The sequence below is a fragment of the Vulpes lagopus genome, chromosome 21 (genome assembly GCF_018345385.1).
Source record: "Vulpes lagopus strain Blue_001 chromosome 21, ASM1834538v1, whole genome shotgun sequence".
Taxonomy (NCBI): Eukaryota; Metazoa; Chordata; class Mammalia; order Carnivora; family Canidae; genus Vulpes; species Vulpes lagopus.
In genome coordinates this window covers 27117327-27129600 of record NC_054844.1, presented here as the reverse complement: position 1 = coordinate 27129600, position 12274 = coordinate 27117327, and the positions used below count along the sequence as shown (strand labels likewise).

Genomic DNA, 12274 nt, shown 5'->3' with positions numbered 1-12274 from the left:
AGACTCTTTCTGGATCATGCGATGTTTGTAATTGCAAGAAAAATTCTTTATTTGGTATACATTGGTACCAGGTGAATAAGTAATTTAAAGATAAAATAAACCTGACTTGACACATCAGACCACTTACAAACTGGAAAGAAGTCTTAAGTATAACCTTACTTCATATGGAGAAAAATTACATCCAGAGAAAATGTTAATTGTTCTACATTACAGACTAGGGAATCTGTCTCCCTGTTCCTACTTGAGGATTTCTTCTGTGAAATTCTTCATATAAAATAAATAGCTACATCAAATGTCATAAGCTCAGTTTATTTTATCAGAAGACAAAGGATTTAGTTTGACTCTAAATACATTTCTGTCAAAGAAAAAGAGAGTGAAAATCAGAAAGGCTGCCTTAAAATGCAAATCTGATAGGTTTTTTTAAAGCTTTATTGAGCGATAAGTGACATATAACATTGTGTAAGTTTCAGATATACAATGTAATGATTTGAAGCACTTGTATATTGTGAAACGCTTACCACAGTAGAGTTAATCAACACCTCCGTCACCTCATATAATTACCATTTCTTCCTGGTGGTGAGAACACTTAAGATCTGCTTTCTTATCAACTTTTAAATATATAATACAGTATTGTTAATCATAGTCACCATGTTGTACATTAGATTCCCAGAACTGTTCATCTTATAATGGGAAGTTTGTTCCCTTTGACCAAGATCTCCCTCATTTTCCCCATCCCCCACTCCCTGGTAACTATCATTCTACTCTCTGTTCCTTTGAGTTCAGCATTTTTTAGATACCAAGTATAAGTGATATCATAGAATATTTGTCTTTTGCTATCTGACCTTTCACTTAGTATCATGTCCTCAAGGACCATCCATGTTGTTGGAAAGAGAAGGATTCTATTTGTTCTCATGGCTGAATAATAACCCATTTCATATATATATATATATATATACATATATATGTATATATATATATACCATATTTTATACCATTTCATATATATACCATATTTTTATATATACCATATTTTTTAAATTTTATCCTGTGACAGAAAAATAGGTTTTCTTATCTCGGCTATAGTAAATTAAGCTGCAATATATATGGGAGTGCAGACACCTCTTTGATAACCTGTTTTTATTTCCTTTGGGTGTATTTCAGAAGTGGATCATATAGTAGTAAATTTTTAGCTTTTTGAAGAATGTTTATATTATTTTCCATAGTGATGTACCAATTTATATTTCTACCAACAGTGTAAAGGATTCCCTTTTCTCCACATCCTTGCCAACATTTTTTTATGTCTTTTTGATGATACCTCTTCTAACAAGTATGAGGTGACATCTCATTGTAGTTTTGATTTGCATTTCCCTGATGATCAGTGATGTTGAGTATCTTTTCATGTACCTGTTGCCCATCTGTATGTCTTCTTTGGAAAAAATGTCTATTCATATCCTCTGCCTATTTTTTAGGGTACATTGTTTTTGTTATCAGTTTGTATGAGTTGTTTATATATTTTGGATATTAACCCTCTATCAGATAAGTGGTCTGCAAATGTTTTCTCCCATCCCATAGGTTGCCTTTTCATTTTGTTGATTGTTTCTTCTGATATATACAAGCATTTTACTTTCATGTAGTTCCAGTTAGTTGATTCTTTCTTTTGTTGCTTGTGCTTTTGGTTTCATATAAAAAAAAAAATTGTTGCCAAGACCAATGTCAAGGAGCTTTATCCTTATGTTTTCTTCTAGGAGTTCTACGTTTGTAGCTTTATATATGTCTTTAATTCAAGTTTAATTTTTTGTGAGTAGTATAAAATAGGGACCAATTCCATTCCTCTACCTATTGTTGTCCAGTTTTCCCAATATCATTGGTGAAGAGATTATCCTTTCTCCATTGAGTATTCTTTCTTCTTTGTCAAATATTAGTTGACTGCATATGTTAGGGTTTTTCTGGACTTATGATTCTAGCCCATTTGTCTATGTGTCTTTTTATGCCAGTACCATACTGCATTGACTACCATAGATTTGTAACATATTTTCAAATCAGGAAATGGGATGTCTCCAGCTTTGTTCCTTCTCAGGATTTCTTTGGCTATTTAGGGTCTTTCGTGGGCCCATATGATTTTTAGGATTTTTTTTTATTTCTATGAAAAATACTATTGAAATTTTGAAATGGACTTCACTGAATCTACTGGTGGCTTTGGTAGTATGGACACAATATTGATTCTTCTGATCTTTGAAATTAGGATTATGTGTTCCATATGTTTGTATCTTTATAATTTATTTTGTCAATATAGTTTTTAGTGTGGAGATCTTTTACCTTTTTGGTTAATTTTATTCCTAAGCACTTTATTTTTTGACGTTTTTGTATATAGGATTGTTTTCCTTATTTCCTTTCCAAGTTTTTATCTAAATTCCAGTTAGTTACCATGTAGTATGATAGTAGTATCAGGTGTAGAATTTAGTGATTCAACACTTACTTACAACACCCAGTGTTCATTGTAAGTGCCCTCCTTAATCCCGTTTATTTCTTTTTCATATATTTTTTTGTTAATGTATAGAGATACTACTAATTTCTTTGTGTCCTGAAACTTTACTATACTCATTAATTAGTTCTAACTGTTTTGTTTTGAGTTCTAACAGTTTTTGATGGAGTCTTTAGGATTTTCCTAGATCATATCCTCTACAAATAAAGGCAGTTTTACTTCTTGCTTCCTGCTTTATTCTTTCCTTTCTTCCTTGTATTTCTTTTTCTTGCCTTATTGTTCTGGCTAAGACTTCTAAACCTATATTGAATAGGAATGGTGAAAGTGGGCATACTTGTTTTTATTTCTTATCTTACAGGAAAAGCTTTCAGCTTTTCACTATTGAGTATGATGTTAGCTATGGGTTTGTTATATATCACCTTTATTATGTTGAGGTATGTTCTGTCTATACCCAATTTGTTGAGAGTTTTTATCTTGAGAGGATGCTGCATTTTGTTAAATACATTTTCTGTGCTATTCATATGATAACATGATTTTTAAACTTTCATTCTATTAATATGTATCACATTCATTAATTTATATATGTTGAACTATCTTTGCATCACTGATCATGGTGTATGATCCTTTTAATATGCTATTAAATTCAGTCTGCTAGTATTTTGTTGAGGATTTTTACATCTGTGCTTATTAGAGATTTTGGCCTGTAGTTTTCTTGTAGTGTCCTTACCTGGCTTTGATATCAGGGTAATTCCAACCTTGTGTAATAATTTTAGAGTGTTCCGTCCTCTCCAATTTTTGGCAAGAGTTTGGGAATTGAAGTCAATTCTTTAAATGTTTAGTAGAATTCACCAGTGAAGCTATCTGGTCCTGAGCTTTGTTTAATGGGGTGTTTTTGATTAATGATTCAATCTCCTTGCTCATATTGCTCTGTTCTGATTTTCTATTTCCTCATGATTTGGTCTTGGCAGGTTGTTTGTTTCTAGGAATTTATTTATTTCTTCCAGGTTATCCAATTTTTTGGTGTATAGTTATTCATAGTAGTCTCATGAATCTTTGTATTTCTGTGGTATCCATTGTAATATCTTTGTGATTTTATTTATTTGAGTTTAAGGACTCAAAGGTATACAAATTGATGAAGTATAAGCATTTTTCATTAAAGAAATGTGTTATGAATAAATTATTGATTATTCCTGTTCCAAAATTGAAAGCAGAAGTTCTGGTTAAAGCAATTTTTAGAACATATTTTCTTGTTCTGTGGTGGCCCATTAGTGTGTAGATGTGAAAAAGGTCCCTTTGTCCTATATGACATTGTCAGCTGGGAAGCTGGCTGTGCCCAGCCAAGGAAACCAGATGTACTTGCCAGGGTGAGTGTCTTCTTGGACTGGATCCAATTCAAAATGAAAGGTAAATATTTTTCAGATATTACAAAAACAATTCCTCTTTCTTTAGAGTAGGTTTGCAAGAAGTGAGTGTGGTAGAAATCAGCATTATGAAAGAAAAAAACATAAAGTAGTATTTCATTTATTTTAGTTTCTTAAACATTAAAATGCACATTAAAATTCTGTAAGAAAACATTCTCCCTTGAGCAGAGAGAGTAAAGCTGACTTTTCCTGAGGCTGTTATAATCCTAGATTTGCATTTTCTTTTGACAAAAGCTGTTTTGATATAGACTACATTTTCTTTTGAGGCTTTCATCGTGATTTATTTTTAACATGCTCTCTCCAGGTACAGGTCCTGCTTCACTTCAGATAAATAATGAAAGCAAAACCTTAACAAGACAACAGTTACCACCACTCACGCCTTCAACGGACAATGCATTTGGACCAGGTAATAGATGTTCATGTTATCCAATTAATGCAGCAGGTAAGAACTTAGCAAAAAGCTTTGCATGTCTATGTTCACTAATTTTCTTTGGAATAGGATAAACCCTGTGTTTTCATTCTGGCTAGTAGTTTGTACTGAAGAAGAGTGTTGTCGTTGTGACCATCTGGGTTTCTTTTCTACCCCCACAGATACAGCTGTTGCAGGTAAAAAAAAAAAAAAAAAATTGTGGTTGTGAACAAGTTCCTGAATTTGAATTTTGAAGGAGTGCATAGAAAGAATTATTCTGACCTGTTTATTCCTACATAATTAAAGATCTTTACATTTTCAGATATCTGGGTAGGTGAGGACCCTAGATGTGAGAGAGAACTACAACCAGCATCAGTGTTAGTCATTTATAATTCTCCCACAATTGTCAGTGTGTTTGCTAATGGGATTTTTATTTTTATTTAAAGTGAAACTGCAGCTGGAGAATTAGAAGTCTGTAATAGACCTGTAGGGAGATGAAAGTTCTATAATGTCATCATTCTTTATTTCCAGGTGGTCTCAGGCAGTATCTTCTTTCTCATCGTCTCTACCCCCATCCATCCCACCTACAATCAAGCTCAGTAGGCAACTAGAAGAGGTGGGGGAAGGTCGAAGGGCTACAGAAGACAGGGGGAATTGCTAGAGTGATAACCTTCAGTAGGAGAGAGAGGGGATGAGATCTTGTGTTCAGCAGGAGGGGTTGGTCTCAGAGAAGAGCAAAGTGCAGTTCATCCATAGTTGCTGGATGGGAGGCAGACTTATGCGGTATATGTGGAGATGGGAGCTTCTGGCGATTTTCTAATTGCTTCTATGTACTTATCAGATGAAGAGGATTGTTGAAGAGGGTTTGAGGGTTTTAAGAGAAAAGAAGTATGAAATAGTTCTTTAAAAAAGTGACAAAGTGCATGTACTAGGAAAATGTAGTAGGATTGCTGGGCAACATAAAAGCCTCTGAGATTAATAACATGAATTTATAGGGAGACTGACCAGTTTATTTGTATGTTTTCTTCTGGAGACACTGAGGGGTAGCACATATACGTAGAACAGATGGGAAAGTAGATTCAATCAGAATGGGTTTTCCCAAGTATGCAAGAGTATAAGGGTGTTGAAGGCATTGTGTAGTAGGAAGGGATTAAGATGACGTATTTTGGAATTTAAGCTAGGAAAAGAGTGAATGAGGATGAGAGAGAGTTAGGGACAAAGGAAAGGTGGTCGGGTATATGAATAGCACGTCTCAAAAAGTGGAAGGAGCATTGGAGGGAGGTGAGAAGATAGAGGTTGTGGATGGACAGAGCAGTGCTTGAAAGTGAGATATGGAAGGTGGTGTTATTGCTGAGAACCACATCCCTGGGAGCTGACCATTGGGTTGGGTGGCTGAGGTCTGGTGGAGAACAAGATCATTGGAAGGAAGTTGAGAAATTAGAAAACTCCAGTGCTGGGCTCATAATTTATATGGGTACTGAAATCAGCAAGATGTGTGGCAAAAATATTGTTGGAGAAAAATAACTGCTAAAATCTTCTAGGAATAAGAAAGTGGTAATTCGGGGACCAGTTGTGGGTGGTATGGTCTGACAACACAAGAATCAAAGAGTCTTACTTAGATTAAAAATAAATCTGGAATTGGGGTTGAGATGAAGAGCAGATCTAGGCCCAAGATCCTTAATCCTAATGATTTAGATGGTTTGAGTTAAATGAAAAATTGTGATTAGTGCATAAGTAAATTAATGCATACAAAGCACTTAAAATAGAAATGGCATGATGAATGGCAACAGTCAACAGGTGGTGTTGGTAGTGATCAACTAATATATTCATTGAACTGTCCCATTCAGAAAATAAACGTTGTTAAAATGTAGAGAAGATATTTCTCGTTTGTATATGTTCAGAAACACATATGCATGCCAAAGAACTTTGCAAGTTTTACATATGAAAGGGTATTGTTTTGTTTTAATTCTGTGAATATCCTATGCATTAAAATGTTGAAACTATCCTATCTTTAACATCCACCCACTCCCACCACTTGCTTTCTACACAAGAGGATTGTTAGCCCATTTATAAAAAGAAGTGACTGATTGGGAATTCATGACTTTATATGATTTGGTTCCTTTCCAGGCAGATTTGTCATAGAGGATTCATGGGGACAGGAAAAAAAGATTGAAAAGATATGTTGGGGCCAGAGTCTGAAAGACAGTGCAAGCTGCACAATTTCAGTTGCTTTGAGCAAGGAAAGAACTTAATTCTTTTGTTTCATACACTATCCCAGATTGGAGGGCATGGTGGGAGAGATTAAAGACTGGGAAATCAGTGAGGTTACTATTAAATCAAGGTGGGTCTATAACTATCTAAATTAGATTACAGTAGCCATATACATGAAGGGGAGAATTTACAAAGAAAATAATGGGACTAGGCAATTGAATAGAATCCTGAATTCTTATAACATTCCATTTCCCTTCTTCACTTTCTGCCACTCCTCATTTCTACTCTTCATAAAAGTATATTTATGTATCTGTCACCTCAGATCATTAATTTCTCTATGCAAAGCATATATAATCACACAATAATTAATTAACGAAAACTCCTACATTAAGATATGTTCATTTGAATGCAGAGTATTTCAATATGTAATTGCTCAGAGGATTTTTGTCAAAGGAATACACAGAGGTGAAGAAGGAGGAGTCAAGGGTATATATAACATGAAGAAGCAGCAGCTGACTATAGGATCAGCGGGCCAGAGAGCCACAGGCATCTGAAGCTCTGCAAGTAGCCCTGCAGGTCCAAAGGTGCCCTTGGACTTAAGAGCAAGTGGAAGAAGTGAGAGACTTTCAAATGTATCAGCAGATTCTCCTTCTTTTGATCTCAGTCACGAATTCCATGAATATGATCATTTGTCCCAGTAAGATAAATGCTCAGTGAAATTAGTGAAGCTTTTAGGAACAGACCTTCATTGCATCTCAAAGAAGGAAGGAAATGAAAACATGCTGGAAGTAGAGATTGCATATCCACTGTGCATCTTCTAAGGCATTTAAAAGATTCCTTGAAAAGAAATTTTAAATAATTAGAATTTAACTTCTACTACAATCTCATTTCAAGAAAATAGGACACATTCAATGGGATGATCATTTTTACCCAAGGACATGTGAAAGAGAATAATCAAGTTTTAATTTTCTTCAGGCAAGCATAAATTTTTCAGGTTTGTGGTGGAGGCTCACTTTGTATTGCTTTGCTTTGTTTATGTTGGTCCCTGGTGTCTGTGTGCTCTGAATCGTAGGTTGTTACTCTGAAGTGGAACTGGAAGAACCCAGAGGCTGTTTTTCAACTCCAAGATATCCACAGGATTATAGAGGAAAACTGGAATGTTCTTGGGTGCTCAGAGTGTCACCAAGCAGTATGGCAAAATTGACAGTTGAGTATCTATCACTGCCTTGGTCTCTTGTGTGTCCAGATTCTGTTGTGGCTATTTATGAAGAAAGCCACGATGAGAGAGGGGTATCAGGTAATGGCATTTCAATTCTCTGCTGGGAACCCTTTAGGTATAGGCAGCTTTTATTATCAGGAGAGAGCTTGACTTGGGTAACACTACCACCAAAATGTGGATTCATGTAATAGGCATGACTTTTTTAAAAAAGATTTTATTTACTTATTTATTCATGAGAGACAGAGAGGGGGAGGGCAGAGACATAGGCAGAAGGAGAAGCAGGCTCCATGCAGGGAGCCCGATGTGGGACTCAATCTTGGGACTCTAGGATCATGCCTTAAGCCAAAGGCAGATGCTCAACTGCTGAGCCACCCAGCATCCCACCTTTTTTTTTTTTTTTTAAGGCACACTTAATATTTTCAAAGTGAATGAGGGGGAGAGAGGGACAAAGGAAAGGTGGTTGGGAAGATAAATAGCACGTCTCAAAAAGTGGAAGGAGAAGATAGAAGGTTGTGGATGGAGAGAGCAGTGCTTTAAAGTGAGATATGGAAAGTGTTGTTGTTGCTGAGCATCACATTCCTGGGGGCTGACCATTGGGTTAGGTGGGTGAGGTCTGGTGGAGAACAAAATCATTGGAAGGAAGTTGAGAAATTAGAAAACTCCAGTGCTGGGCTCATCATTTATATGGGTACTGAAATCAGCAAGATGTGTGGCAAAAATATTGTTGGAGAAAAATGACTGCTAAAATCTTCTAGGAATAAGAAAGTGGTAATTCGGGGACCAGTTGTGGGTGGTATGGTCTGACAACACAAGAATCAGAGTCATATTTAGATTAAAAATAAATCTGGAATTGGGGTTGAGAAGAGCAGACTTAGGCTCTTAATAGTTTCAAAAGTTGAATTTACAAAACAGGTGTACTAGAGGTTGAGTGTGTGTGTGTGTGTGTTTGTACGTATTTGTATTCAAGCAGAAAAAAGACAAGAGAGTTCAAGTTCTTCAAGCATACTGGAACTATGCCAGGATGCCAGAAATGTATACGAAGGAGGAATTAAGATGGTTAAAAATCAGATGTGGGTAGGAGGTGGGGGTTGGATTTTAAAATAAAGCAAAATATATTAAAAGTTTTTACAATGGCAGAATTTAAAATATTTGCTAATAATACACTACCTTTCATTTCATTTCATGTGCGGGCAACCCTGTTTTGTGCAACAAAACAAAGTTGATACCTCCTGTTTGTGTAGGGGTGGTACTGCTCTTAGGAGGGAAGTAGGAACGTTTTGGAAATCATTTGGTTGATGGGGACACCTGGGAAGAAAATAAGTGTATGCCTGCACATACATGCTGAAGACCAGAAAAATCCTCTGATGATGAAACTGTGTTCTTGGGATAAATTCTGAGATGAAATCATTTGGTTAGAGGGCACAAAACATTTATTTAAAGAATCTTTATAAATACTGTCTCATTTAGACCTGGCCTATCTACTTTGTTCATTTTTCTCCTGCAATCTGATGGGCTCCCCCATCCACCTTGATTGAAACAGCTCCAGGTCTTCTTGTAGCTGGAATGAAATCCAGAATTCCTAGCATGGCCTTCTGTCCTCCTTCCTGACTCACATGATCAGGTGCTATCCTTCTCACCTGAGGCCTCTTGTCCAGCTCCTCCTAGCTCTTCAGAGAGCTCCTTGTCTGTCCCTCACATCTCTCAAGTCTTGACTAGAATGTCTCCTCCTCCTTCTCTTCCTCCTTTTTTAAAGACTTTATTTATTTGACAGAGAAAGAGCACAAGCAGGGGGAGCAGCAGGCAGAGGGAGAAGGAGAAGCAAGCTTCCTGCTGAGCAGGGAGTGTGCTGTGGGGCTGGATCCCAGGACCCTGGCTGGGGTCATGACCTGAGCTGAAGGCAGACACTCAACCGACTGAGCCACCCAAGCGCCCCCAGAGTGTCATCTCCTGAATGATGCCTACCTTCATTTCTGTAAATTACAGCACTTCCTGCTTGGGTACCTCCTAGTTCCTCCCCCTTTTCTTTAGCACTTATTATCTTCCACCATTATGATTTGTTTTCGTGTTTGTGGTCTGTGTTTTCTCTATTGAATGTGAGTTTTCAGAAGGTAAAGACTTTCATCTTTGAAGTCTCTCCAGTGCCTAGAACAGTGTGTGAGACGTAGGAGGCCCTGAATGAGGGGCATCTAGGTGGCTCAGTGGTTGACTATCTGCCTTCAGCTCAGGTTGTGATCCTGGGAATGAGTTCCACATCAGGCTCCCCATAGGGAGCCTGCTTCTCCCTCTGCTTCTCTCCCTGTGTCTCTTGTGAATAAATAAATAAAATCTTGGGGGGTGGGGGGGAAGGAAGGCATTGAATGAGTGAATGAATGAGTGATAGGTCACCTGGTCAAAGAGGGCTTCTCAGTCTAAAGTAGTGCCATTCATTCCCTCCCAACGTCCTTTTCATCATATTATGCAGATTATTTCACTGGCAGCCTTGATCCCTATTTGAAATCATCTTCTTTATTTACCTGGCTAAAATAAAAGATTCATGAAAGCAGGGATCTTGCTATTTTGTTCCTTACTATATCTTCCCAAATTAGAATCATGTCTAGAGACTGAGAATATTTTTTTTTCATGACTGTGTACTGATAAATTACTCTTCAGAAAAGCTAAATCAGTTTTCATTGCCATTAGCAATACATGGCAGCCTTTTGCACCATAACTGAATATATCAATTTGATAGGCACTTTTATTTTTTTTTAAATCATTAATGGTGGCTTTTTTTCTAATGTTGGTTAGCTATTTGTATTTTTTATTTCTTTGTCATTACCATCCATTTTTTTGGTATTATTCTTTTTATCAGTTTATGAAAGCTGTTATACATATATTTTTCCCTTGTCATAAGTTGCAAGTACTTGTTCTGACATTTGCCTCTAATTTTTTAAAATACTTTATTTATTTATTTGAGAGAGAGTGCATGTGAGTGAAGGGAGGGGCAGAAAGGGAAGGAGAGGGAGAAGGAATCTCAAGCAGACTCCCCGCTGGGCACGGAGCCCTACAAAGGGCTCGATCTCATGACCCCAAGATCATGACTTGAACCAAAACCCAGAGCTGGATGCTTAACTGACTGAACCACTCAGGCACATCCTTAATATTTATTATATGTTGATGTAAACATTTAAAAATTTGTTTAAATCTATCTATAAACACCTTTAATCTTTGATTTATCTCATTGCTTTTATTTATAAATATTCATTGTTCATTCTGAGTTCAGAAAAAAAATTTTTATAAACTTCTTTAATCCTAATGAAATGTTTTTTTTTCATATGGTGAAGTGATGCTATCTTTTTCTTCAAGAAAAAAACTATTTTCTCTCCAACTGGTAGCAACTCTATTATATACTAGATTCACATATAAAGAGAAACATTTTCTGGGAAAACTTACCTTCATCTTTATAATCTATTGAAAACCATGCTTGGCCTTGTTGTGGATTAACTGAGGAATCCCTATAATTTTCCAACCTAGCATTTCTTTGATTTGAAATTGTCAGCTTGAAACTTGTAGAATGGTTCTTTCTCTTCAAATGATAGCTAGCGGAACTGCAAGACTCTAATGGAGGTATTACCCCATATTTAAGCCAGATAGTATTCTTCTATATTGTAAATGCTATCTTTTTCCCTGTGGGAGCCAGCAACTCACTCACTCAAGAGTTGTGTTGATCTCTACTTGCTACAAATAAGTATTTGATTATTTTTCAAATAATATTTCAACATCATTTACCTTAATGTGTTATACCATCTAATATTATTTGTTTCTTTCTAATCCGATATAACCTCTTCCTTCTCTTGTTCCATAGATACTTGTAAGAAGGATATACTAGGGGCTAGAGACCAACTCTTCTTGGTTGTAGGGATTCAATAGTGAGCAAAATGGACAAAAGAAATCCCTGCCCTTATCAAGAATCTATTCTAGTGGGGAGTGGACACATAATATGAAAACAAAATATATATTATTAGGTAGATGAGCCAGGGGAAAATGAAGTAGGAAGAAAGAGAAGAATCTGAGACAAGCCATACAGTTGTATGTAGTATAACCAGCAAATAAATGTCTTTCTGAGCAGGTGACACTTTGATAAATGTTATAGGATAATACTGGCTTATTATTATAGTAGAAGGGTTTGATCCTAAGAAATTCACAGGTTCTTTTCACATCTTCTTTAATCAGCCCTCTGAATTATTTTAGAATTATGGGTATAATTTTCTTTTTCATCTTTGACTCAAGTCTTCAACCTGAAGGGATCAAAAGGAGACAGACTATAGGGAAAGAATAAGTTTTCAGGTAGACTGTTTTCCATCGTGGATTTTTCATAGTGAGAGATTTTTAATATGTAGGTACTTTACTAGAAGAAATAATGGCAGAGCAGCATTATTTTAAAGATGAAGTAATTTACTTCCTTCTGTCCTTCAAGGGAGCAATATGACATAGCAGACTGTGATAGGAATTGAATTCATGGTCCTGGGTTTAGATCCTGAGTCCCCACCCTGCCA

General features: G+C 36.3%; 1 protein-coding gene across 1 annotated transcript in view; it reads left to right on the top strand.

The window, feature by feature from the left end:
• The window catches only part of OVCH1 (ovochymase 1), a 68034-nt gene that overhangs the window by 34118 nt on the left and 21642 nt on the right, over positions 1-12274 (top strand). The window contains 3 exon segments of the mRNA XM_041735576.1: positions 3737-3886; positions 4214-4309; positions 7596-7820. Coding sequence (XP_041591510.1) covers positions 3737-3886; positions 4214-4309; positions 7596-7820 — 471 coding nt within the window.